The sequence below is a fragment of the Pelophylax lessonae genome (assembly GCF_965119305.1).
Source record: "Pelophylax lessonae genome assembly, chromosome: 6".
NCBI lineage: Eukaryota > Metazoa > Chordata > Amphibia > Anura > Ranidae > Pelophylax > Pelophylax lessonae.
In genome coordinates, this window is record NC_138773.1 from 43,290,297 (window position 1) to 43,316,229 (window position 25,933).

Below are 25,933 nucleotides of genomic sequence, written 5' to 3' on the forward strand. Positions count from 1 at the left end.
CACACCTGCATAGCAATAATTAGGCACATATACTGTCAAGTCAAAGTAACGTATAGCTTTTTTTCTTTTTGCTAGATTGGTTTTTAGATACACTTTAATATAGAAAACTTCCTTAACTAATAGAGATGCTGTAACAAACCAGAGCAAATAAATAAAGAGTTAAGTGAGCAGGGAGGATCCCATTTTATATGACGCTCACTTCCTAATAAGCATTCACAGAAATTACTTTCACATTCACCTGTACGGGACAGATCAGACGCTCCCAACTTCTTTGTAGCAAAAGTTTATTTTTCACCCCAGAATGGCGACTTCCAGCCTGAGAGAGGAGCTGAGCTGCTCCATCTGCCTGAACCTTTATAAGGAGCCTATATCACTGAAATGTGGACACGACTTCTGCCTGGGCTGTATAGTGACTGTGCTGGATACACAGGTGAGGAAGTCTATGATTTATTCCTGTCCGGAGTGCAGAGAGGAGTATACAGAGCGCCCTCCACTGGAGAAGAACAGGAAGTTGTGTAACATTGTGGATAATTTCAGATCTGCTCACCCAGAGAACACGGAGGTCTTCTGTACTTACTGTAATCCTCCTGTACCAGCTACTAAATCATGTCTGCATTGTGAGGCCTCATTTTGTGATATGCACCTAAGGAGTCACAGCAAGTCAGCGGATCACATACTAACTGACCCCACCACATCATTTGAGGACAGAAAATGTTCCATACATAAAGAGATCCTGAGATATTACTGCACAGAGGACAGTGCCTGTATCTGTATGTCCTGCTGGGTGGCTGGAGACCACAAAGGACACCAGGTGGATCTTCTGAATGAGGCCTCTGAGAAGAAGAAAGAGAAACTGAGAGATGATACTGAGAAACTGAACATTGATAGACAAGAGACTGAGAAGAGAATCCAGAATCTGGGAAATCACAGGACGGGAGAGAAAAGAAAAGCAGCTGGTGTCACCAGAAGAGTCACTGAGCTATTTAGAGACATCAGGAGACATCTGGATGATGTAGAGAAGAGAGTCCTGACTGAGGTCTCCAGACAGGAGGAGAAGATCTCCCAGTCAGTCTGTGATATGATCCAGAAGCTGGAGACTCAGAAGAAGGAGCTGTCCAGGAAGATTAATGAAATAGAGGCCGTATGTGACATCACAGATCCATTAACTGTGCTAAAGAAAGAAATGATCAGTGATGACATCATTCCTAGCAGTGGTGATGTAAGAGATGCCGGATGTCTGGATGAAGAAATGATCTCACAGATGCTCCACAGAGGACTTCTCCACTTTACTGACAGTCTGATAGATCTGAAGATAAAGAGAAAATTCTCAGTGATGGAAAAATCAGACATCTTACTGGATATAAAAACAGCCAATAATTACATTATTATATCACAGGATCTGAAATCAGCTACTTACACCAATAAATCAGAGAATAGACCGGATGTTCCAGAGAGGTTTAAATGCAAACAAGTAATAAGTACACAGAGCTTCTCATCAGGGAGACATTACTGGGAGGTGGATGTGAGCGGAGCGAAGGAATGGCTGATAGGGGTGGTCGGTCACAGCATAGACAGGAAGACTACAGAAAATGAATCTTTTATAGGTTATAATGATAAATCATGGGGTCTAACGCAAAGAAAAACTCTCATGACAAAGCACAACAACTCAGGTATAACAATAGACTCCAAATCTTCTCTAAAGACAGTTGGGATCTATCTGGAATATGATAAGGGACGTCTGTCCTTCTACCAGCTGTGTGACCCCATCAGACATCTCCACACCTTCACCACCACCTTCACTGAACCCCTCCATGCTGCTTTCCATGTGTTTGAAAATTCCATCAAAAGAATAATATATTAAGGCAAACATTAAAGTGGCACTAAACAATATCTTTATTTTTTAAAAATAGTTCACACACATCCACTACTTAATGGGCTTGTAATCTACAGTAATTTTCATGAAAGTGTTACATGTTATTTTCTGCCTCCTTGTAACGTCCTCTGTGAACTCCTGAACCTCTGACTTTCCTTTGCATGGACCGAGCAGTGCCTATTAGTTGCAGTCATGCACACTGCTCTATGCATACTACAAATCCCATAGTCCATATTGGGAGTGGGAAAGAGAGGGCGGTCACTTACAGAGGGACTATGGAGATGACCGTAGCCACTCTCCAATAGGAAGAGGGATCACAGCAGAAAAAAGAAAAGGATTTAGAGGAGTCTGAGAGAAATAGAAGGGAGTTTTTGGGTTAAGGATACATACTTGGATAGAATATATTTTTTGAAACCAGTTTAGTGTCACTTTAATCATGGAACCTGTCTGATATAAATTAGATATAAAAAATGCAAAAATCTCAGTATCAAGAAATAAATACATTTTATTTACATTTATAAAGTATTGATGAGATAAAATGATCAGTTTCAATCATATAAAATCTTAAAACTATGACTGTACTTTATAATCTGATTTATTGTTAGGCCCAACACGAGCTGTCTTATTTATTAGTGCAGATCACAATGATAAGTACGGTTCAGTAAATCACATTAACCAATCAGAATTCTTAAACAGCCCTAATGGTGTCACATAAAAAGGAAATTGTTGTAAAATTTATATCCATAAAATGAATGATATTGGGATGGGGGATTTGTGTACTCTGGTGATTAGATTTAGCAAAGTGTTTTAAATAGTGGATTTTATATTTTTTATTACTTAAAGTGTATGTAAATCCTAACAATATATTTCTCTTACTTGCTATTTTTGGAATTGTTAAATATACCATTAGGAAATTTTGTTATATTTGCAAAAAATACCTGTTGATTTTTTGAAATTTAGAGCTGTGCATTTGCATGTGTTATTTCAAGGAGTGTACAGTAATTAGCCCTCCTAGTTCTGTGCTGTAGTGATTGAGAGATTTAGCAAAAGACAAGTGGGCAGCACTGAAAATCCAATCTCCATAAATGCAATGTATGTGCTGTCAGCTCACAACAGGAAATTAGGGGTCGGGAACACTTCTGGAAGATCAACAGATATTTCTCTGTACTTGCAGGGACTTTAAAAGGATAAAACAGGGGAGATGTGCATGTACTGCAGAAATGTGCAGCTTATTTTTATTTTTTTGCCTCAGCATACATTTTAGATGCATGTCTGGGAAAAACAATGCATTCATGCAGAGACATACTAAGAAACAAACAATAAAAAAAAATTACATATTTTTATATATATATATATATATATATATATATATATATATATATATATATATATACACACACAATATATATATATATATATATATATATATAGATATATAGATAGATAGATAGATAGATAGATAGATAGATAGATAGATAGATAGATAGATAGATAGATAGATAGATAGATAGATAGATAGATAGTATAATATCTTTTCTGATTATTGCTTAGTCATAATCATTGCTAAAAACATTGATTTTTTGCAAGTAATCTTAAAGTGAACCTGTCACAAGAGTAGACATGTCAAGTTAAGCAACTTATAAAAAAATACAGTATATGTAAAGTATATATAACTTTTGACTTTTTTCCTGCAAACACTGGGCTTATTCTAAATTATTGATATGTGATTTGTTTGCTCATACATACACTTTAAGATGATTATTGCTTAGTGATATAATCTTGTGAATGTTACTTTTAGTGAAATGGTTAGTTAAAGAATAGAGTAAGATCTTCTGCTAAACTTGTTAAAAAGGAGTTCCACCCAATAGTGTAACTTCCACTTTAAGCACTCCTCACCCCCTTACATACCACATTTGGCATGTAACTTTTTTTTGGGGGTCCGGGCACCTAGTTTTGACAGGTACCTGCTTCCACTTCCGATTGGGCCGCCTAGGTGGCTCCAGCAGAAGTTCTCCTCTCCCCCTCCCTCCCTGCAATCTTCTGGGACACGTCACAGGTCCCAGAAGATTGCCGGCCACTAAGAAAGCGCAGCGCAACTCGTGCATGTGCAGTGCGCACCCGGCTGTGAAGTCGCAAGCTGTCACAGCCAGGTGCCCACACTAGTGATGCCGGCGCTGGGGAGAGGAGAGGGAGAGGAGCGAGGCTTTGGGCCGCAACATCGCTGGATCATGGGATGGGCGAGTGTGTGTTTATTAAAAGCCAGCAGCAACACTTTTTGTAGGTGCTGACTTTTAGGCTCCATTCAGACCTGAGAGTATTGTTTTCAGGCATTTTTTTGGGTGTTTTTCAGGCATTTTTCAGGTGTTTTTCAGGCTTTTTTCAGGCGATTTTTAGGCATTTTTTCAGCCGTTTTTCAGGTGTTTTTTAGGCGTTTTTTTCAGTTGTTTGGAGGCAAACATTGACATCTAACAAAAACACTTGTAATCTACCAAAAAAGAAGCTCATGTGCTTTTCTGAGCTTCAGGCAACAAAACTCTTATTAGTGAACAGGGGCCATTGAAATGAATGGGAATTTGCTTGTTGGGCTTTTTGAGACTTCAGAAATGAGCGTTTTACGAGCTGAAAATGCTCAGGTGTGAACTTAAAACGAGTGGATCTCCACTTTGAATTACTTTAGTTGCTTCCTCTTAACTAAAATTCAAATTGTTTAATCATTGGGAAAAATGTTGATCTTTGCAAATATTCTTAATGTGCACCTGTCACAAGAGTGCAAATTTCTAATCAAGCTAATTATAAAAAAAAATACATAAGTATCTGTAAAGTATGTATGACATTTGACTTTTTCCTGCAAACCCTGAGCTTATTCTCAACTATACTCACTCCTGAACCATATTATGAATTCCTATTATGTACTACATGCAAACAAACTGGACAATAACCTATTGATTTTCAGGGTTGTGGTGGTTCCAAATGTTCATATCCACATAATAAAAAGCCAGTTGTCACCCAGAGTCCACTAAAGATGGACTATCCTATCCTAAATTCAATATCAGAATGCTTCTTTCCTTGCCCCGACTCAAAAGATACTGTATATGCTGGATGACCCAATGAGTGAATTTGTTCAATATTCTTAATAAATATAGAAAAATAGTACAGTCAAGGTAATGGATTTTTTTTTATAGTTTTCTCTTTGTACATTATTAAAATGTTTGAATGATTTCAGTCATTGGGTAATCCAGAATATATCCTTAGTGTCAGGGCAAGGAAAGAAACATTTTAAAAAACAAAGAAGTGATCAACACAATTATAACTGAATACTTCACAGTTTATTTACCTTGTTTTCTTCCATGTAATTTTTTGGCATTTAAATGGATTATATTTAAAAATTATGCAAATAAACTAATTTTAAACCAAATATTTCTTCAGGCATGTTCTTTTATTACACTCCATCCTTCTTCTATTACTGCATTGCATGAATAGGTAAGAAAACCCTTTTGCCCCAGAAGAACCCCTAAAATAAATTTTAGTTCTCAGAAAACCCTTAGCAATACAATTCATCAAAGGTTAATGGTAAAACTGCCTTTTATATTGGTGGTCAGTAGTAAGAATACAACCCTTGCAGTGGTGGTCAGAATATTACCCTACAGACAGCTTAAAGATAATTGGTGTCATGCTTCTGGTGTTACCAAGTAGGGTTGATCCCGAAACTATGCCGGCACTGTCTAATGGTGGGTAAATCTGCCACTGCTCAAGAAACACCTGGAGGAACTCTAGGGTTTCACAGAACTGTGGATGAGAATGGCTGATCCAGAACTGCACCTAAACCATTAAATTCCACCAGAATCCTATGGGTAAAATCTGGAGCACTTTCCAATGTTTCTTTCAAGGCCAGAAAGACCTTCTCACACGTTTTCATCAAGTACACGATTTAGGCATTGATTTAAGTTAGAAGAGAAGTATGGCCAAGGCTTTTTTGTCTATACTTCTCTTCTGGGTCAAAGGAGTACAATTTTTCTCTCCTGTGACTCAGAGTCAGCTGACAGCAGGCTTTAGCCTGTCACAGAGCTGCTCCAGGTTCCAGAAGGATCCTGGCATTGTAATTTACTGCAATAAGTGACTATATCTTTGTCTGATGAAGGGACCCCTGTATGATGATGCACCCTCTAGGGCAGCTTTTCCCAACCCTTTACCCCAGAGGAACTCAGTTCTCAGCAGTGGCGGCTGGTGTGTTGGGGGCGCAGGGGCGCCGCCCCCCTATCCATTCTTCCGGCCCCCTAATCTACATGTGGGGCGCCGGACGCATGGAGCTCAATGGTGTTTTTTTTTCTGAGTCATCTGATTAGAGCCAGAGGCTCTAATAGGCTTCAGAAAAGGGTGGACCCGGGGCGCAGAGCAGTGCGCCCCGAGCCCACCCATTGTGTGACAATAGCGACAATAGCTATTGTCACACGGATCCTCCTCCTGGCCAATCAGGAAGGGGGTCCAAGACCCGCTTCCTGATAGGCCGAAAGGCAAAACCATGCCATTGGCAGAGGAGGAGGCGGGAGGACTCGAGGAGACGCTGGGGCACTGAGGAGAAGCCACTTGTGCAGGTAAGTGCACTGGTCTCAGGGGAAGGGCTGGTCATTCTGCATTGAAAGGGGGCACGCTGGTCTCTCTGCATTGAAAGGGGGCACGATGATCTCTCTGCATTGAAGGGGGGCACGGCACGCTGGTCATTCTGCATTGAAAGGGGGCACGCTGGTCACTCTGCATTGAAAGGGGGCACGCTGGTCATTCTGCATTGAAAGGGGGCACGCTGGTCATTCTGCATTGAAGGGGGACATGGCATGCTGGTCACTCTGCATTGAAAGGGGGCACGCTGGTCTCTCTGCATTGAAAGGGGGCACGCTGGTCTCTCTGCATTGAAAGGGGGCACGCTGGTCTCTCTGCATTGAAAGAAGGTACGATGATCGCTCTGCATTGAAGGGGGACACGGCACGCTGGTCATTCTGCATTGAAAGGGGGCACACTGGTCATTCTGCATTGAAAGGGGGCACGCTGGTCATTCTGCATTGAAAGGGGGCACGCTGGTCACTCTGCATTGAAAGGGGGCACGCTGGTCACTCTGCATTGAAAGGGGGCACGCTGGCCACTCTGGATTGAAAGGGGGCACGCTGGTCACTCTGCATTGAAAGGCGGCACGCTGGTCACTCTGCATTGAAAGGCGGCACGCTGGTCACTCTGCATTGAAAGGGGGCACGCTGGTCATTCTGCATTGAAAGGGGGCACGCTGGTCATTCTGCATTGAAAAGGGGCACGCTGGTCATTCTGCATTGAAAGGGGGCACTCTGGTAATTCTGCATTGAAAGGGGGCACGCTGGTCATTCTGCATTGAAAGGGGGCACTCTTGTCATTCTGCATTGAAAGGGGGCACGCTGGTCATTCTGCATTGAAAGGGGGCACGCTGGTCACTCTGCATTGAAAGGGGGCACGCTGGTCATTCAGCATTGAAAGGGGGCACACTGGTCTCTCTGCATTGAAGGGGGGCACGGCATGCTGGTCACTCTGCATTGAAAGGGGGCACACTGGTCTCTCTGCATTGAAAGGGGCCACGCTGGTCATTCTGCATTGAAAGGGGGTATGTTGATCATTCTGCATTGAAAGGGGGCACGCTGGGTATTCTACATTGAAAGGGGGCATGCTGGTCACTCTGCATTGAAAGGGGGCACGTTGGTCATTCTGCATTAAAAGGGGGCACGCTGGGTATTCTACATTGAAAGGGGGCACGCTGGTCACTCTGCATTGAAAGGGGGCATGCTGGTCACTCTGCATTGAAAGGGGGCACGCTGGTCACTCTGCATTGAAAGGGGACACGCTGGTCATTCTGCATTGAAAGGGGGCAAGCTGGTCATTCTGCATTGAAAGGGGGCACACTGGTCATTCAGCATTGAAAGGGGGCACGCTGGTCTCTCTCTGCATTGAAGGGGGGCACGGCATGCTGGTCACTCTGCATTGAAAGGGGGCATGCTGGTCTCTCTGCATTGAAAGGGGGCACGCTGGTCTCTCTGCATTGAAAGGGGGCATGGTGGTCTCTCTGCATTGAAAGGGGGCACGATGGTCACTCTGCATTAAAGGGGGCACGCTGGTCACTCTGCATGGAAAGGGGGCATGCTGGTCACTCTGCATCGAAGGGGGCACGCTGGTCATTCTGCATTGAAAGGGGGCACTCTGGTCATTCTGTATTGAAAGGGGGCGTGCTGGTCATTCTGCATTGAAAGGGGGCACACTGGTCATTCTGCATTGAAAGGGGGCACACTGGTCATTCTGCATTGAAAGGGGGCACACTGGTCATTCTGCGTTGAAAGGGGGCACACTGGTCATTCAGCATTGAAAGGGGGCACGCTGTTCACTCTGCATTGAAAGGGGGCACACTATACCTTGATTACTGATGGCCCCTTTCACACTTTTGTGACCTCAAAGTCACGCAATTTTTTACAGCTTTACAGTGTTTTGCCGCAAAGCAATGCCTATTACATTTTTCTGTTTGCGCCCCCCCAAAATTTTGAGCACCAGCCACCACTGGTTCTCAGGAGACCCTTACCAAAAAAAATTCATCAAAGGTCAATGTTAAAACTGCCTTTAATTTTGATGGTCAGTAGAAAGAATACAAAACCCTTGCAGTAGTGGTCAGGATGCCACCCTACATACAGCTAAAGATAATTGGTGTCATGCTTCTGGCTTTACCAAGTGGCTGGCGTTGGTCCTGGAACTATGCAGGAACTGTCAAATGGTAGGAAAACCAGCCACAGCTCCAGGAACCCCTAACAAACTCTGGAGGAACCCTATGGTTCCATGGACCCTTGGCTAAGAATGGCTGCTCTGGGGGGTGTGTAAACAACAGGCTGAGTTCATAGGATCATGGGCAGAATGACATGATTGTCATTCTGTCTGAAGAAGACTGCCAGTGCTGGATAGAGGAGAAAGATGGGGACAGTGCTACAGCCTAGAGAGAATAGGTAGAAATTGAGATTTTTTTTTATACGGGTCAGAGGGGATCCAAAAAAAAATTAGTTTGATTAGTAGTTGTATACCCCCTTAAAAAACACAAAAATTATGTGCTAGTATACAATACCTAACTTAAAACTAAGCCCCCGTAGTGGCACCCGGTCACTGCTGAGGGGGCTGACATGTTCCCCCCGGCGTTTCTCCTGGGTTTGCGGGCCAGGGCGCAGTGAGTGGTCAAAGCCACAATGAAGTCACTCCAGCGTGTGTGCATGGAAGTCCTTAGTTCTGGCTAGAAGCTCTGAAGTTCTGGCACAATATGCCGGACCTTCAGAGCACATGCGCCACTGACATCAGCGGCTACATGCAGGGTGAATATCTCCTAAATGGTGAAGGCTTAGGAGATATTAATTTTACCTACAGACAAGCCTTATTATAGGCTTACCTGCAGGTAAAAATAACAAGGTGGGGTATACAACTGCTTTATACAGTGAATGACACCCTGTTGCCAGACTATTCATTTCAGAAAGAATATTCCCATCAGATTCTGTATGCATTCATTGTATTTTTTTTGTGCATTTTTATTCATGCATTTTTCAGTACAAAGGCCAGAGAGTACAAGAAAGGCAGGGGGAAACGGCAAATCAGGGAAAACAAAACACTCCATATTAAACATAGGGAGGCCAACATTGTACCATCTACAAAAACCGGCCATGAGGCCACACGCAACAATGATATCCAGAGGACATTATAATAAAAAAGAAAATGGGGGCCAGACATATGTCTGGCTTGAAATCAAGTAATTCCAGAATGAAAAATCTGGGCGTTAGGGGATCCTTTCTAGGGAAGATGAATCCAGGCGCTTATTGGGAATTTTGTATTATGTTTTCTAGAGGGCCCCAGGATGCCCATATAGTTGTCAATTCACAATAAGTATTTACAAAGAAAGAAAAGGAAGAAAAAAAAAAAAAAGGGGGGGAGTTGCCACCGGCAGGGGCATGTATTGGCAATGCTGTAGGGAGGGGAAAAGTAGCTTTCTCCTTTTTAAGGTTTCTGGTAGCGTTCCTGTTCAGGTAGAGCACTCGTGTCAAACACAAGGCCCAGGGGCTGAAACTGGCCCTCCAGGCCATTTTATGTGGCCCTTGCAGCCAAGGCTTTTGTTCAGCCAGAACGTGGCAGAAATCCATTCCACCACCTCTGGCTCTCGCCCTCTGCTCCCCGCTCACCACTTGTAAAACACAGAAGCTGTCAGAGAAATGGTCATGGTGTGACTGACATTTCCGCCAGTACTCGTGATGGGCACATTAGGAGAATTCCCATGCGCATGCACACTGGCAGAAGATTGGCTAATGGGCGAATGCCGGTTCGCCAAGGTGCGTGTTCACAAACGTGCATGTGCGATAGCACACGCATGACGCCATAGATGTTGCTGGATTGTTGTCAGCCTTCCTGTGTCCTGAGCATTTGCTAACCTACCTTGGATTTCCTGTTGTGACCTGGCTTGTTCCTGACCTGTCTGCTCTTCTCTCCTGGCATCGACTCTTGGCTTGTCTGTCCTACCTTGCTCCAGTTTTGGCTCTTCAGTGTTTGACACCGGCTTGGCCAACGGACTTGCTACCTACCTGCCTGCCCTCCAGCATATGACCTTGGCTTGCTTTACAGACTTTGCTTCTGCTTCCTACCTGCCCTTCTGTTGTGACCTTGGCTAAAGTTCCTGTTGCCACTACTTGCCTGAGCCCTTGGAGTGATTTACTGTGTTTGATCCTCGGCTTGTTTCTTCACCTGTTTTCTGGCTGCACTCTTTGTCTAGTCCATCTGAAGACTGCCAGAAGACTTCTGCCCAGCATCCTTCAGGTAACCGGTCTATCCTTCAGGTAACCGGTCTTCTCTATTGACCCTGTTGGCAACCAGTGCTTCTTTGGGGCGCTACACCTCCTGTTCCATCCTCAGGGGTGTATCGCACTCAGCCGCAAGGAGAGCCCTCTCTACATCTGGGCCTCGGATCAGGTACGTGACAGAAGCCTTCTGTGTATACAAGGACAGCTTTCCTCTTGGAAGCTCCTGGCTCTCACATACACCTGCCTGCCCTGCATGCACTCATGGCGGGGACAGAGGATGACCAATGATCTCCCTGCAAGTGAGTCTAGCGGAGCTACCCACACTGCCGAGATGTGAGGAAGCTTTTGGGGGTGGGGGGAGAGATGAGGGCTGTAGACGGAGATGTGTGCAAAGGTGGGGGATGGGGAAGAGTGGTGAAGAGGTCAGAACCTAGGAGGAGGGGTGGAAATGAGATGTGGACAGTCTGTGAAAGAGACCTGAACCCTGTACCCCTAAACCCTGCACTCCGTATGTAGCGCACTCCTTAACCCTGCACACTGTACACAGTATACTCCTTAACTCTGCACTTTGTACACAGTACACCCCTTAACTCTGCACTGTGTACAGAGTACACTTCTTTACAAAGTACACCCCTTAACTCTGCACTCTGTACAGAGTACACTTCTTTACAAAGTACACTCCTTAACTCTGTGCTCTGCAAACAGTACACTCCTTAACTCTGCACACAGTACACTTCTTATGTCTGCACACTGTACACAGTGCACTCCTTATCTCTGTACTCTGTACGTAGCCCACTCCTGAACTCTACACACTGTACACTGCCCACTCCGAAACTCTACACTCTGTACGTAGCTCACTCCTGAACACTGCACTCTGTACAGAGCGTAGTCCTGAACCCTGCACTCTGTGTGTAGCACACTCCTGAACTTTGCATACATAGTCCTACAGATACAACCCTTGGAGGGGAGCCATAATGCCGATGTGGCACTCGATGAAATTGAGTTTGACACCCCTTAGGTAGAGGATATAGTGTTCCACTACTAACTGATCCACCTGGCTCAGGACTGCACCTAAACCATAGGTAGGGCTATTGGTTTGCACCAGAAACCTATGGGTGGAATCTGGACCACATCCTAATGCTTCTTTCAAGGTTTGAAAGACCTTCTCACACTCTTTCATCCAGGGCACCATTTTAGACAGTTTCCTTTTAGTGAAAAGAGAAAGTATGGCAAAAACATTTTTGGCCATACTGCTTTTCCGAGTCACAGGAGTGCACTCACTTTTGCACTCCTGTGACCCAGAATCAGTTGACAACAGGCTCTAATCAAGGGGTGGGGAACCTACGGTTCGGGGGCCGTATGCGGCCCGCAATCTCATGTGGTCCGGCCCCTTGTGCAGCTGAGTCTGTGTCTCTCTCAGCTGATATGTCAGAACGGAGTCGATGCTTCCTGTATAGTTCCTGCTTCGTTATGACAGTCTGAGTGAGTAACAGGAAGGGAGATATCTAATGCACTCTGCCTGTGACCAATACAGGAAACATCACCTCTTCCTCCAGTGTGGCGCTTCTACACTTCTCCTAGCCAGCATTTCCCACCAGCAGCACACACAGAAGTACCAGCCAGAACCAGCAGTACCAGCCAGAGCCAGCAGTACTCACAGCAGTAGCAGCCAGAACCAGCAGTAATCACAGCAGTAGCAGCCAGAACCAGCAGTAATCACAGCAGTAGCAGCCAGAACCAGCAGTACCCACAGCAGTAGCAGCTAGAACCAGCAGTACCTACAGCAGTACCAGCCAGAGCCAGCAGTACCAGCCAGAGCAAGAAGTACCAGCCAGAACCAGCAGTACTCACAGCAGTACCAGCATTACTCACAGCAGTACCAGCCAGAACCAGCAGTATTCATAGCAGAACCAGCAGTACCAGTCAGAGCCAGCAGTACTCAAAGCAGTATACCAGCCAGAGCCAGCAGTACCAGCCAGAACCAGCAGTACCCACAGTGGTACCAGCCAGATCCAGCAGTACTCACAACAGTACCAGCCAGAGCCAGCAGTACCAACAGCAGTACCAACCAGAGCCAGCACTACAAGCCAGAGCCAGCAGTACTCACAGCAGAACCAGCAGTACCCACAGCAGTACCAGCCAGAGCCAGAAGTACCCACAGCAGTATCAGCCAGAGCCAGCAATACCCACAGCAGAACCAGCAGTACCCAAAGCAGTACCAGCCAGAGCCAGAAGTGCCCACAGCAGTACCAGCCAGAACCAGCAGTAACAGCCAGAGCCAGCAGTACTCACAGCAGTACCAGCAATACCAGCTAGAGCCAGCAGTACCCACAGCGGTACCAGCCAGAGCCAGCAGTACCCACAGCGGTACCAGCCAGAGCCAGCAGTACTCACAACAGTACCAGCCAGAGCCAGCAGTAACCACAGCAGAACCAGCCAGAGGCAGCAGCACCCAAAGAAGAACCAGCAGTACCCACAGCAGTACCAGCCAGAGCCAGCAGTACCTACAGCAGTAATAGCCAGAGCCAGCAGTACCCACCACAGAACCAGCAGTACCCACAGCAGTACCAGCCAGAGCCAGCAATACCCACAGCAGAACCAGCAGTACCCAAAGCAGTACCAGCCAGAGCCAGAAGTACCCACAGCAGTACTGGCCAGAACCAGCAGTAACAGCCAGAGCCAGCAGAACTCACAGCAGTACCAGCAATACCAGCTAGAGCCAGCAGTACCCACAGCGGTACCAGCCAGAGCCAGCAGTACCCACAGCGGTACCAGCCAGAGCCAGCAGTACTCACAGCAGTACCAGCCAGAGCTAGCAGTAACCACAGCAGTACCAGCCAGAGGCAGCAGCACCCACAGCAGAACCAGCAGTACCCACAGCAGTACCAGCCAGAGCCAGCAGTACCTACAGCAGTACCAGCCAGAGCCAGCAGTACCAGCCAGAGCCAGCAATACTCACAGCAGAATCAGCAGTACCCACAGCAGTACCAGCTAGAGCCAGCAGTACCCACAGCAGTACCAGCCAGAGCCAGCAGTACCCACAGCAGTACCAGCCAGAACCAGCAGTACCCACAGCAGTACCAGCCAGAGCCAGCAGTACCCACAGCAGTACCAGCCAGAACCAGCAGTACCCACAACAGTACAAGCCAGCAGTACCAGCCTGAGCCAGCAGTAACCACAGCAGAACCAGCCAGAGGCAGCAGCACCCAAAGAAGAACCAGCAGTACCCACAGCAGTACCAGCTAGAGCCAGCAGTACCTACAGCAGTAATAGCCAGAGCCAGCAGTACCCACCACAGAACCAGCAGTACCCACAGCAGTACCAGCCAGAGCCAGCAATACCCACAGCAGAACCAGCAGTACCCAAAGCAGTACCAGCCAGAGCCAGAAGTACCAGCCAGAGCCAGAAGTACCCACAGCAGTACTGGCCAGAACCAGCAGTAACAGCCAGAGCCAGCAGTACTCACAGCAGTACCAGCAATACCAGCTAGAGCCAGCAGTACCCACAGCGGTACCAGCCAGAGCCAGCAGTACCCACAGCGGTACCAGCCAGAGCCAGCAGTACCAGCCAGAGCTAGCAGTAACCACAGCAGTACCAGCCAGAGGCAGCAGCACCCACAGCAGAACCAGCAGTACCCACAGCAGTACCAGCCAGAGCCAGCAGTACCTACAGCAGTACCAGCCAGAGCCAGCAGTACCAGCCAGAGCCAGCAATACTCACAGCAGAATCAGCAGTACCCACAGCAGTACCAGCCAGAGCCAGCAGTACCCACAGCAGTACCAGCCAGAGCCAGCAGTACCCACAGCAGTACCAGCCAGAACCAGCAGTACCCACAACAGTACTAGCCAGCAGTACCAGCCTGAGCCAGCAGTATCCACAGCAGTACCAGCCAGCTGTACCCACCAGCGGTACCAGAAAGCTGTACCCACCAGCAGTACCAACCAGCTATACCCACCAGCAGTACCAACCAGCAGTACCTGCAAGCAGTTCTTTTCAAAACTTACCACCACAAAAAGTCGACTGCGCTCCAGACTGACCGAGGCAAACCTGGAAAACCAGTTGCGAGTAGCAACATCATCAATACCAGCTAACATCACACACCTCACCAAAGAGAAGCAGTTGCAGCCATCACATTAGGAGTGAGTTAATTAAATGTTTGACCAAATATAACAGGCTCATTTTTAAGTTGATAATTTTGTACGGCCCACAAATGATTTTATAAATACCCAAATGGCCCTTGGCAGAAAAAAGGTTCCCCACCCCTGCTCTAATCCATCACAGAGCTGCTCCAGGTTCTAAAAGGATCCCGCCAATATTGTTGGGATCTACTTAATGGTCCAATTATCTACACAAGATGAGCTTTGGGCTCATCTTGTGTGTATGAACCAACTTGTAAGGTGGTCCAAAGACCACAACTTGGTTACTAATAGCCTAATTCAGCACGTAACCTGCCATGTAGGCATCTTGTGTGATAATTTAGGTGCATTGTTATTCATTTTTGCCACATTTCAAATACAAAGTAGAATTAACAAAATAGCAATGCAACTCCATCTTGAGTTCCCAGCACAGCTAGGGAACTGGCCAAACTGTGTTCTCATGCCTAGTGTGGTCAGTTTTTGATAGGAAAGCAGAGGGATTGGCAGGATCGCCAGGGATTTCACACAAAAGAAGAGGATATTTTCTCATACGTGTACATGCAGTCACATATTAGGAATATGAAATGTTTGGTTTACATTTTTTTAATTTCACCAGGAATTAAGGTAGGGGTAAATCCAAAATGTTGATTTGCCACAGGAAAAAGAGTAATTCTTCCAATGGGGACACTAAATCTAGGTATACATGGATGGAAAAGTGATCGAAAAAGCATTCGATAAGCCTGATCGTTCGACTTTAGAAACATTAGTGGGAGCATTTTGATTTTCAGAATGCAAAGTTTTATACCAAAAGAAAGATCCGTCATGTCAGAATTTTGCTGCGTAATTGAACGATTTTCTAAACAGTAGGGAAATCGATCGCAAATAGTTTGAAAAAACATATCAGATACAGATCTTTAATAAAAACTTTTTTCTATCCATGTATGGCCAGCTTTATTCCTGTGACAACTGTCTAAGAGGCGATTTCCCTCATATTGGAAAGATATCCTCTCACTTCCTGTTGAGTCGGTAGGACAGGAAATGAAGGTAAATCTCCCTATTGAGACACAGATGGCTTTGAATATAGTTAACCACTTAGAGCCGAGAGTACGTAAATGTAGCAGGTTTTCCAGGCATTGAGCCTGATGTGTGTCTGCCATTGTTACAGGTTACCTCTCCAGTCCAGTTCCAGACACAAAGGGGACTTTTTGGACTTTTCCTTTTGCCGTTGCCAAGGGCAACTGGCCCAGTAACTAATGGCAAAATCCCGGACGAGACCCCAAATGTAGCAGGTTTTCCAGGCATTGAACCTGATGTGGGTCTGCCATCGTTATCGGTTACCTCTCCAGTCCAGTTCCGAACACAAAAAGGGACTTTTTGGACTTTTCCTTTTGCCGTTGCCAAGGGCAACTGGCCCAGTAACTAATGGCAAAATCCCGGACGAGACCCCAAATGTAGCAGGTTTTCCAGGCATTGAACCTGATGTGGGTCTGCCATCGTTATCGGTTACCTCTCCAGTCCAGTTCCGAACACAAAAAGGGACTTTTTGGACTTTTCCTTTTGCCGTTGCCAAGGGCAACTGGCCCAGTAACTAATGGCAAAATCCCAGACGAGACCCCAAATGTAGCAGGTTTTCCAGGCATTGAGCCTGATGTGGGTCTGCCATCGTTACCGGTTACCTCTCCAGCCCATGCGAGCTGCGACCCTCGGTGTGAGAACTTAGACATAGACAACTCCGGCATCTTTGTTTTGTTGTTTTATTGAATTTAAGGGGATGGGAGAAGGGAATAAGAGGGATACTCCTTTAGGCTCAACTAAGTACAACTTTGGGACTTTCTCAAGAAAAATGTCTGTTAACGCTGCCTTGATGCCAGCCAACGCTCACTGACGCTCAGAACACGCTGTAACTTGAAAGAAGTGCTTAATCCTCGACTTTTGAGTCCAGAAGATCCAGGACTGTAGAATAATGAGCTTCTGACACTGCTGCACTGCAGAGTCACTGGCTACTTCCCCCAGCCTTGCACTGGCTTGAGGTAGACTGTTGTGAACTCCTGTATGGCTGCAACTCTAAACTGGTACTCTGTACAATTTCAGGGCCCAAATTCAGGCGCCCCCTTTCAACCTTTAACTCTTCAGGGTTCACTGACTATGTACCCCCTCTGTCACTTCAGGGTCCTCAACCCAGGTACCCCCTTTACAGCTAGATGATACTGGATCCCAGAACCTCTTCCGAAGCGGTCCCCTCTGACTTTAGGCAGACCCCCAGGGGCAATCCTCAGTACTCACGACCTGTGTAGGCTTTCCTGGGACTGGACCCCTCTCGCTCTCTGTTGGTTCTTGGCACACCGGATCCCCTAAGCTCAACTCAGCACTCTCGGGATTCTCAGGCGACACCCCGAGACATGCGCTTCCTCAGACAGGAGGAGAGACAGCCATTCTCTCCCTCCTGGGATTCTGCTCCCGCCAAAGACGCTGAGTCATGCACCCCCCTCAAACTTATACCCACTCCCAGAATCCTTTGCGTCAGAATCTGCCTTCTGGGGTAGATACAAGTCTGAATGTATCTCTGATTGGGTTTCCTCCACTGCCCTATCAGAAGCATCTCATAGAGCCAGCGGGGAGACTCCACTCTCAGGAGACACACTTGGGAGCCATGACAACCTACCTGACAAAAAGAAACATGGCCCTGCTGTTAGCCAGACAAGGCCTACTATGCATTTACCTAGCACCTACCTGTAGGGTGCTACATAAATATGCAATATATCCACATATTTGAGTACCAAAATGTAAACAAACCTACAGTATGCCCAGAGCACGCACCCAGCTCGGGGCGAACAGGGTGAACTGAGCAACTCTGTCACTGCTGGCAGGGAGGAGCAAGGTGAGCTGAGCTGTTGAGTCACTGCTGGAAGGATATTGCGGGCAGAGGGGGGACTACTGGGAGGAGATTGCAGGGTGTGGGGATTACTAAGCTGTTGAGCCACTGCTGTGAGGGGTAACAGAAGGATTTGAGCTGCTGGATCACTAATGGGTAGGGGTGCAGAGCTGAGAGGGGGAGCAGTGGGAGCTGAGCCATAGAGTTAATGCTGGGGGAAGAGTGGAACAGAAGGCTCTCAACTGTTGATTTACTGCAGAGTAGGGGGAAGAGGGGGAGCTAAACTGCCGTGTAACTGCTGTGAGGAGGAGTAGAGATGGGGCTTCTGAGTCACTGCTGGTCGGTAACAGGTGGACCTGAGCTTCTAAATCACTGTAAGGTGGGAGAGCTGGGCTGCTGAGTCACTGCTAGGTGGGGGAATCAGGGGAGAGTTGGATCATGTCACCCTAATCCACTCACCATGGTGTCATCATATGTGTTACAGCTGAACATTGCAGAACAAGTCCAGTTGTATGTGACTAACTATTTCTAGCTATGACTTCACAAACATTACAAGGGTTGTTACTGAAGCTTTTAGCATTGACTCTACGTTCACACCTATGTGCTTTTTTGTGTGTTTTCTGTTTTGCAGATACTCACTACAGTCCATTTAACATTGTTTCCTATGGTGCATGTTCACAGTATGCACCGGTCAGATATGTCACATGGGGGTTGGGCTACTGGGTGACATCGCCCGGAGGCCCCGTCCCTTGCCTATTTAAGAACTTCTAGATGGAAAAGCGGGCAGATGGTGGTTAGCCTTCCACCAGTGCGTAGCTTTATTATTTTTTCGGGTTCAGCGGTGCGGCGGGCATCATGATCTATGTTGGATCTACTTTGGGGGGACATTATTTTTTTCATTTTTAATAAAGGAATTGTCAAAAACTATCTGTTTTTTCTTATATATGACACTTTTTTGGGTGAATGAGTAGAGGTCAATGGGGGGCAGGATCTGGGGACTCCTCTGTTAAATGGGGCTTCCAGATTCTGATAAGCCCCCCATCTGCAGACCCCCATAGCCACATGGGGACAAGGTGCTGCCCCAAAGCACCCCCCCATTTTAAGAGGTATGCGGCTTGGTTCAGGAGGGGGGGTGCTCACTCGTCCCCTCTCTTTCCTGAGCTGCCAGGTTGCATACTCAGATAAGGGTCTGGTATGGATTTGATTTTTGTCCTTGGGTTCTCCCCAAATCCATACCAGACCTGAAGGAAAGAATTGTTTAGCCGACAATTGTTTTTTTGAATGAATACATAGCGATCTCTGATTAGATGAGGTGTAGAACCGGGGCAGTGATTTCCCCATCTCCCCCTCATCCAATTATAGAATATGACTACTACACATGGGCGTCTGCATGGGGGGGCAACTGCCCCCCCCCCGAACCTCAAAATCCCCTTTAAAGTGGTTGTTAAGCCACTTTATACCATCCTGTCTGGTCTGTTTAATAATCCTGTGTGCCCCTGTGTCTGTGTATGTGTTTAAAAAAAATAAGCCGTTCTTTACCAGTTTTCAGAACACCGATCGCCGTACACGTGACCTGCCAGCGCTCTCCTCTCCCTGTCTGACAGCTGCCTGCAGCGGGCGGGGCCGAGGATTCCCACGCTGATGTCAGTCGGGAGGGGAGGAGGAGAGGCCGAGAGGAGGAGAGAGGTGGCGAGTCATGTGAGTGATGATCAGCGCTCTGAAAACTGGTAAAGAGCGGCTTATTTTTCCCTTTAAAAAGAAATAATCGCGAGTAGCGGCTTGCGCGGTGACTGATACCAGCAGCCGCGCGGATCACTGTCCACTGTCATTCCAGGAGAGGGGGAGCTTGGGGCAAAGAAATTGAGGAGATTTGTGGCCCCGTGCACAGAGGCACGGCACCTGACGTCACAGCACGTACTGACGTCACGTGCATGCATGCTCCGCCTGCACGGACCCAAAACAGAGAGGGTCAGCTTTGCTTTTGCCTCAGGTTTCTTAAACCTTTGAATGCCAGAGCTTTATGTGATAATGACTAAGCCCTTCCCCTTCGTGACATTTTTTAAAAGGGGCGGAGCACGGCTGACCTTAAAATGATTCCCCCCCTGAAAAAAGTTCTACGGACGCCCATGCTACTACAGTGATTCTCCACTTCCACACCGGTCCTACAGATATGGCATATGCATGCCCACATTGGTCCAAGATGGTAATAAGTTCCATACCTGGAGTTAAGCTTTAGGTAGTCACGGATTGTTCAGGTGTTTTTGCTGACACTACAATGAGCCGTACATCTTCTTCAAAGCAGTGCCTGGTATTGTGTTATCTGAGTTTACTGCACTAAAAATCATTTATTACCAGAGTAGCAATAAAACTAAGATTTCACCTTGGTGTCCTTGGTATTGTGTAACCTAGCTAGGCCACAAGTCCTGGTTACAAGCTGTTATCTTTTTCCTCCCTTTACTCCCAATAAAAGTTACATACACTATATTATCAAAAGTATTGGGATGCCTGCCTTTACACGCACACAAACTTCAATGGCATCTCAGTCTTGGTCTGTAGGGTTCAATATTGAGTTGGCCCACCCTTTGCAGCTACCATAGCTTCAGCTCTTTTGGAAAGGCTGTCCACAAGGATTAGGAGTGTGTCTATGGGATTGTTTAACCATTCCCCCAGAAGCGCATTTTGTGAGGTTGGAGAGAAGGCCCGGCTCACAGTTTCCGCTCCAATTCATCCGAAAGGTGTTATATCAAGTTGAGGTCAGGACTGTGCTCCGGCCAGTCAAGTTTCTCCACCCCAAACTCGCACATCCATGTCTTTATGGACCTTGTTTTGTGCACTGGTGTGCAGTCATTGAACAGGAAGGTCTGGTGAGGCTGCATAGATGGGCACTGGTGAGGCTGCATTGCTGGGCACTGGTCAGGCTGCATTGCTGGGCACTGGTCAGGCTGCATGGATGGGCACAGCTGAGCCTTGCATTTTTTATGTAGCGCACTCCTGAGCCCTGCATCCTTTATTTAGCGCACTCATGAGCCCTGCGTTCTTTATGTAGCATACCCCTGAGTGCTACTTAGCCCTGCATTCTTTATGTAGCTCGTTCCTGAGTGCTACTTAGCCCTGCATTCTTTATGTAGCTCGTTCCTGAGTGCTACTTAGCTCTGCATTCTTTATGTAACGCACTCCTGAACTCTGCACTCAGTTTTTTCTCTATCTTATCTTCATAACATTTGGTAGTCACATCTCAAAAAATTCTAAGAAGTATCTTTTTTTTATCTCATGGATTAAATGTGAGAAATAACGTATATATCATACAATCATTCCATAAACACATACACTGCATATATAATTTGAGGAATTTATGCTTATAAAATAGTTTACCGTTGCCAAAATATATATATATATATATCCCCGGATTTATTTTTAAAAATCCAGTCACCTTACAATCCAGAGGATCAAGTCAAGTTGTGTAGGAGGATCTAGAGAAGCTGTATATGACAGGAGTTACTGTCAATGACAAGAAGTGTGTTCCTGGTAGGACCACCAGCTGAAAATAAAATAAAAATAAAGAAAACTAATGCAGTCACACCATTTAACCACTTGCCGACTGCCTAACGCCGATCTACGTCGGCAGTCAGCCCCTCACAGGCAAAGTGACGTAGGGCTACGTCACTAGCTTGTGAGGGTCTAGGGAGCGAGTGCGCGCCCCCGGACGCACACTCCCGCTCCCGCGTGGTCACGGACCCCCCCGCGCGTGTGACCGGCAGACCCGATGTCCGCCGGTCACTCGGCGATCGGCGGGGGAGAGGGAGAAAGTCAGGCGGCTTGTGTAAACAAGCCACCTGTCATTCTCCTCGGTGTAAAAACACTGATCACACGGATCTACTATGTAGATCCATTGATCAGTGTCCTTACAGCTCAAGCCACAGCCAATCACAGTAGAAAGCACGCCCCTAGGGACACACACAGCCCCTCCCTCCCAAATAAAGTTAACCCCTTCACTACCAGTGTATTTTTACAGCAACAGTCCATATGTATAGCACTGATTACTGTAGAAATGTCACTGGTAACCCCAAAAGTGTCAAAAATGTCAGTCAAGGGTCCGATCTGTCCGCCCCATTGTCGCAGTACCGCAAAAAAAATCGCAGATCGCCGCCATTACACGTTAAAAAAAAAAACAACAAAAATGACATAAATCTTTCCCTTTGTTAGTAAACGCGATAACTTTTGCGCAAACCAATCAAAATACACTTTTTGCGATTTTTTTTTACCAAACATAGGTAGCATAAAACAAATTGGCCGAAAATGTTAAAAAATTTTGATTTTTACATTTTTTTTGGGGGAATTTCATATAAAAAAATGTGAAAAATATTGCTATTTTTGCAAAATTGTCGCTCTTTTTTTGTTTATAGCGCGTGATCAAAAAATCGCACAGGTGATCAAATACCACCAAAAGAAAGCTCTGTTTGTGGGAAAAAAAGGACGCCAAATTTGTTTAGGTACAGCGTCGCACGACCGCGCAATTGTCCGTTAAAGTCACGCAGTGCCGAATCGCAAAATACCCCCTGGTCGGAATGGGGGTAAAATCTTCTGGGGCTTAAGTGGTTAAGGACTGGTTTGCAGCAATGTATTACAATTTGGTTTATGGGTTTAGATATGCTTTAGAAATGCTGTGTCTGTAGTTATACAGAAACTTTGAGATCAAAGGCTTCTCCCTATCATCCTGCACTTGCCCTCTTTGTACTGCCCTGTTTTATATTCTGTAAGACATTCACATGTACCTTATCTCTTTAATTTTTAACCATATTTATCACTTAGCTGACTCATTGGCCACTCCCGTATTCAGCTTTTTACTGGATTTTATATTGCTTAGTTTCATTTCATCTTTATTCTTCTCATTATGGCTGCCCTAGAAAAGGAGTTGAGCTGTTCCATTTGTCTGAATCTTTATACAAAGCCGGTATCTCTGAGATGTGGACACAACTTCTGCCGGGACTGTATTACCACTGTGCTGGATACACAGGAGGGGTCTGGAGAATATTCTTGCCCAGAGTGCAGACAGAAGTATCTAAAACGCCCGGTTCTGGAGAAGAACAGGAAGCTATGTAACATCGTAGATAGTTTTCAATCTGCACAACATGAAGAGGAGAAGACAGAGATATTCTGTACATACTGTGTGGATACTCCAGAACTGGCATCCAAAACATGTCTGCACTGTGAGACCTCCATGTGTGATAAGCATCTGGTGGCTCATAATAAGTCAGTGGATCACGCTCTAACTGAACCCACCACATCCTTTGCATCTAGAAAATGCTCTCTCCACAAAGAGCTCTTGAGATATTACTGTATGAAGGATAATGTTTGTATCTGTATGTCCTGCTGGGTGGCTGGAGAACACAAGAACCACCAGGTAGTGCCTTTGGAGGAGAGCTCAGAGAAGAAGAAAGTAAAGCTGAGAGATGTTACATCAAAACTGAAATCTGAGAGGAAGGAGATTGAGAAAAGAATCCAAAATCTGGAAAATCACAGGACACAAGAAAGAGGAAAAGCGGCTGTTCTCACGGGGAGAGTCGTTGAGCTTGTTGGAGACATTAGGAAAAAGGTGGATGAGTTGGAGGAAAGACTCCTATATGAAATCACCAGACAGGAGGAGAAGATTTCAAGGTCAATCTCTGATCTAATTGAACAGCTGGAGATACATAAAGATACACTGTCCAGGAACATTAACCAGATAGAAGATTTATGCAAGATCACAGATCCATTTATGGTTCTAAAGAAGGAACTAAGCAACGAGGATGTCTTTAAAAGTCCTAAAGGTGGTACTATTCTTAGTGATGTAAGAGATGTTGGGTGTCTGGTTGAAGGAATGATCTTCCAGATGCTTCACAGAGGACTTCTCTACTTTACTAACAGTATACTGGAGCAGCTAAAGAAGAGTCAGCAGTTCCCTATGATGGAGAAGACAGACATCTTACTGGATATAAATACAGCTAATAATAACATTGTTCTTTCACAAGATCTTAAGTCGGCCACTTACACTGATATACCAGAGATTAGACTTGATGTTCCGGAGAGATTTAAATCGAAACAGGTATTGAGTACATGCAGCTTCACCTCTGGGAGACATTTGTGGGAGGTGGATGTGAGCGGAGCGAAGCAATGGCTAGTAGGGGTGGCTGCTCAAAGCATAGCAAGGAAGATAAATGGAAATGAATCTTTCATTGGTTATAATGACAAATCATGGAGTCTGATACTAGCAAACAATCTTGGAGTTTGCCACAATGATGTGTTCCAAGCCATTGACTCAAAGCGTTCTATAAAGCTAGTTGGGATCTATGTGGACTATGAGGCCGGGCACCTCTCCTTTTATCAGCTATGTGACCCCATCAGACACCTACACACTTTTACCTCCACCTTTACTGAACCCCTGCATGCTGCTTTCTATTTGCGTAAAAATACTGCCATCAGAATAATATAGTAAATATACTGTATGTCACAACTGTGCTGTGCTCCTGTGATGATCAGCCTTGAGGGCGGGTTTGAAAGCATGCGAGTTCAGATGAATTCGCACAATTTCAAACCGGCATTTCAGTCCAACTTCGGGGATGATTTGACAGGCATCTGTGCGGGTTCCTGCACAGATGTCTATTGAAATCACCCCCTGAAGTCGCCAAAAGTAGTGCAGAAACGACTTTTGGGAATCAGTGTGGCGTTGCACCGATTCGGCAGGTGACATTGCCGGCAATAGGCTCCAATTTGGCATGCGATTTGACATGTCAAATCGGCTCAATGTGAATGTAGGCTTAGCCTTCAAAATCTTCTGCTTGTTACTAACGCTGCAGCTTAGTTCTCGGTAGTCCACACCTGCCCTAATCAAAAATGCTTAAGTAGAATGCTAGACATTCAGCCTGTGCCTGATCAACAGGTTAGTTGTCTGCTCATGCTTTGATTATAATTTGGCGTTTGATTTTTGTCCCTTCATGTACTGGATTACTGCTGTTATTGCTTGAGATATGTTTGTAATCAGATTATTTATACTTATCCTGATCCTAGGCCTGTTATTTATGCTTTACCCTGCCTACCAGCTTGGAATTTGGACCATCACCCTGATCAATCTGCTAATGTCTGCTGTTAGCTCTGTCCTTCTGCCTCAAGATTTACTGTATATCTCTTAATTATCTGTTCTGCCTGTTAGTCCGCTGTCATCCCTGGGATCACAGTAGGTCCAATGTTCTCTGTGGAAATGCCACAGGGACAAATCATCTTTATACATTACTAGAGGAAACCAAAATGCAACAAGTCTGGTATTCATCAAATATAGACAAACTTCTAACAGTTTAATATCCTTAAATAAATACATTTACAGTATAATGATAAGCACTCGTTAGAGAAAATTTACAATTCTGTATCATATATTGCATTTTGATCCTATAATTGGTCTTCTTAACTTCATTGTGAGTGAAGCACCTTATTATGATGTGGATTTAAATTATTTTAATTGTGTTCCTCTATAGAATTTTCAGTAGTCGCCTCTAATATCATACCAGGGGTCTAAATACAGGGGCTGCAGTGGTCGCAATTGCGACCCACCCTTCTTGTATACCTGAATAGGCAGGCAGCAGAAGGTGGCATGTAGAGAAATCGATCCCCTCCTGCGGACACTGAAAGCCTGCTTCTCCTCCTCTCTCTTCCACCGGCATTCAGTGGCTGCAGGAGGAAAATTAGGGTTTCTGCCACCCCTCCTATCCAGGTCTTGCTGCCCTGCTGTGCGCTCTCCTACCCCGCTGTGTGCTCTCTTGCCCCCCCCCCTTCCTCATCCCCATGCAGATCTGCTGGCTTCCCCCCTCTCTTCTCCTCTCCCGCCGGCTGCTGCGGGGAATGTGTCAGGATGGAAAGTGGGGGAAATGTCATTTATTGGTCCCTCCCTTGTCTTAATGGATAGAGTCAATGATCCGTACCAATCACTGACTCTGTTCAATCATAACTGAAGCATAGTAAACTATATTTACTATGCATCAGTTTGTGAATGAACAGGAAGCTCTGTACAAAGGTATTCCTGTCCATTCATTCTGTGCAGCTGTGGCTGCAGAGATGGAGCTTGAGGGCTGTGTCCTTAAAGTGTTACTAAACCCAGTACCCTGCATTCACTATATCTGCTCTTCCACAGTACACAGAATGGTAATGCAATCGTTTTAGTAAATATAAACTGCTAAATACCTTTTCTCTTCAGCAGTATATA

The 25,933-nt window shown here is 45.9% G+C and overlaps 2 protein-coding genes across 2 annotated transcripts; both read left to right on the forward strand.

The window, feature by feature from the left end:
• Positions 1–277: 277 nt before the first annotated feature.
• Positions 278–1,861, forward strand: LOC309558554 (E3 ubiquitin-protein ligase TRIM39-like; the record flags this gene model as incomplete). The annotated part of the gene is made up of 1 exon (XM_082261633.1): positions 278–1,861. The coding sequence occupies exon 1, from the start codon at positions 302–304 to the stop codon at positions 1,859–1,861; it is 1,560 nt and encodes a 519-aa protein (XP_082117759.1). The 5' UTR covers positions 278–301.
• Positions 1,862–22,594: 20,733 nt separating this feature from the next.
• LOC309558555 (E3 ubiquitin/ISG15 ligase TRIM25-like) lies at positions 22,595–24,172 on the forward strand (the record flags this gene model as incomplete). Its single annotated transcript, XM_082261634.1, has 1 exon — positions 22,595–24,172. One exon carries the CDS (start codon positions 22,595–22,597, stop codon positions 24,170–24,172), a length of 1,578 nt encoding a protein of 525 aa, XP_082117760.1.
• Between the last annotated feature and the right edge of the window lie 1,761 nt (positions 24,173–25,933).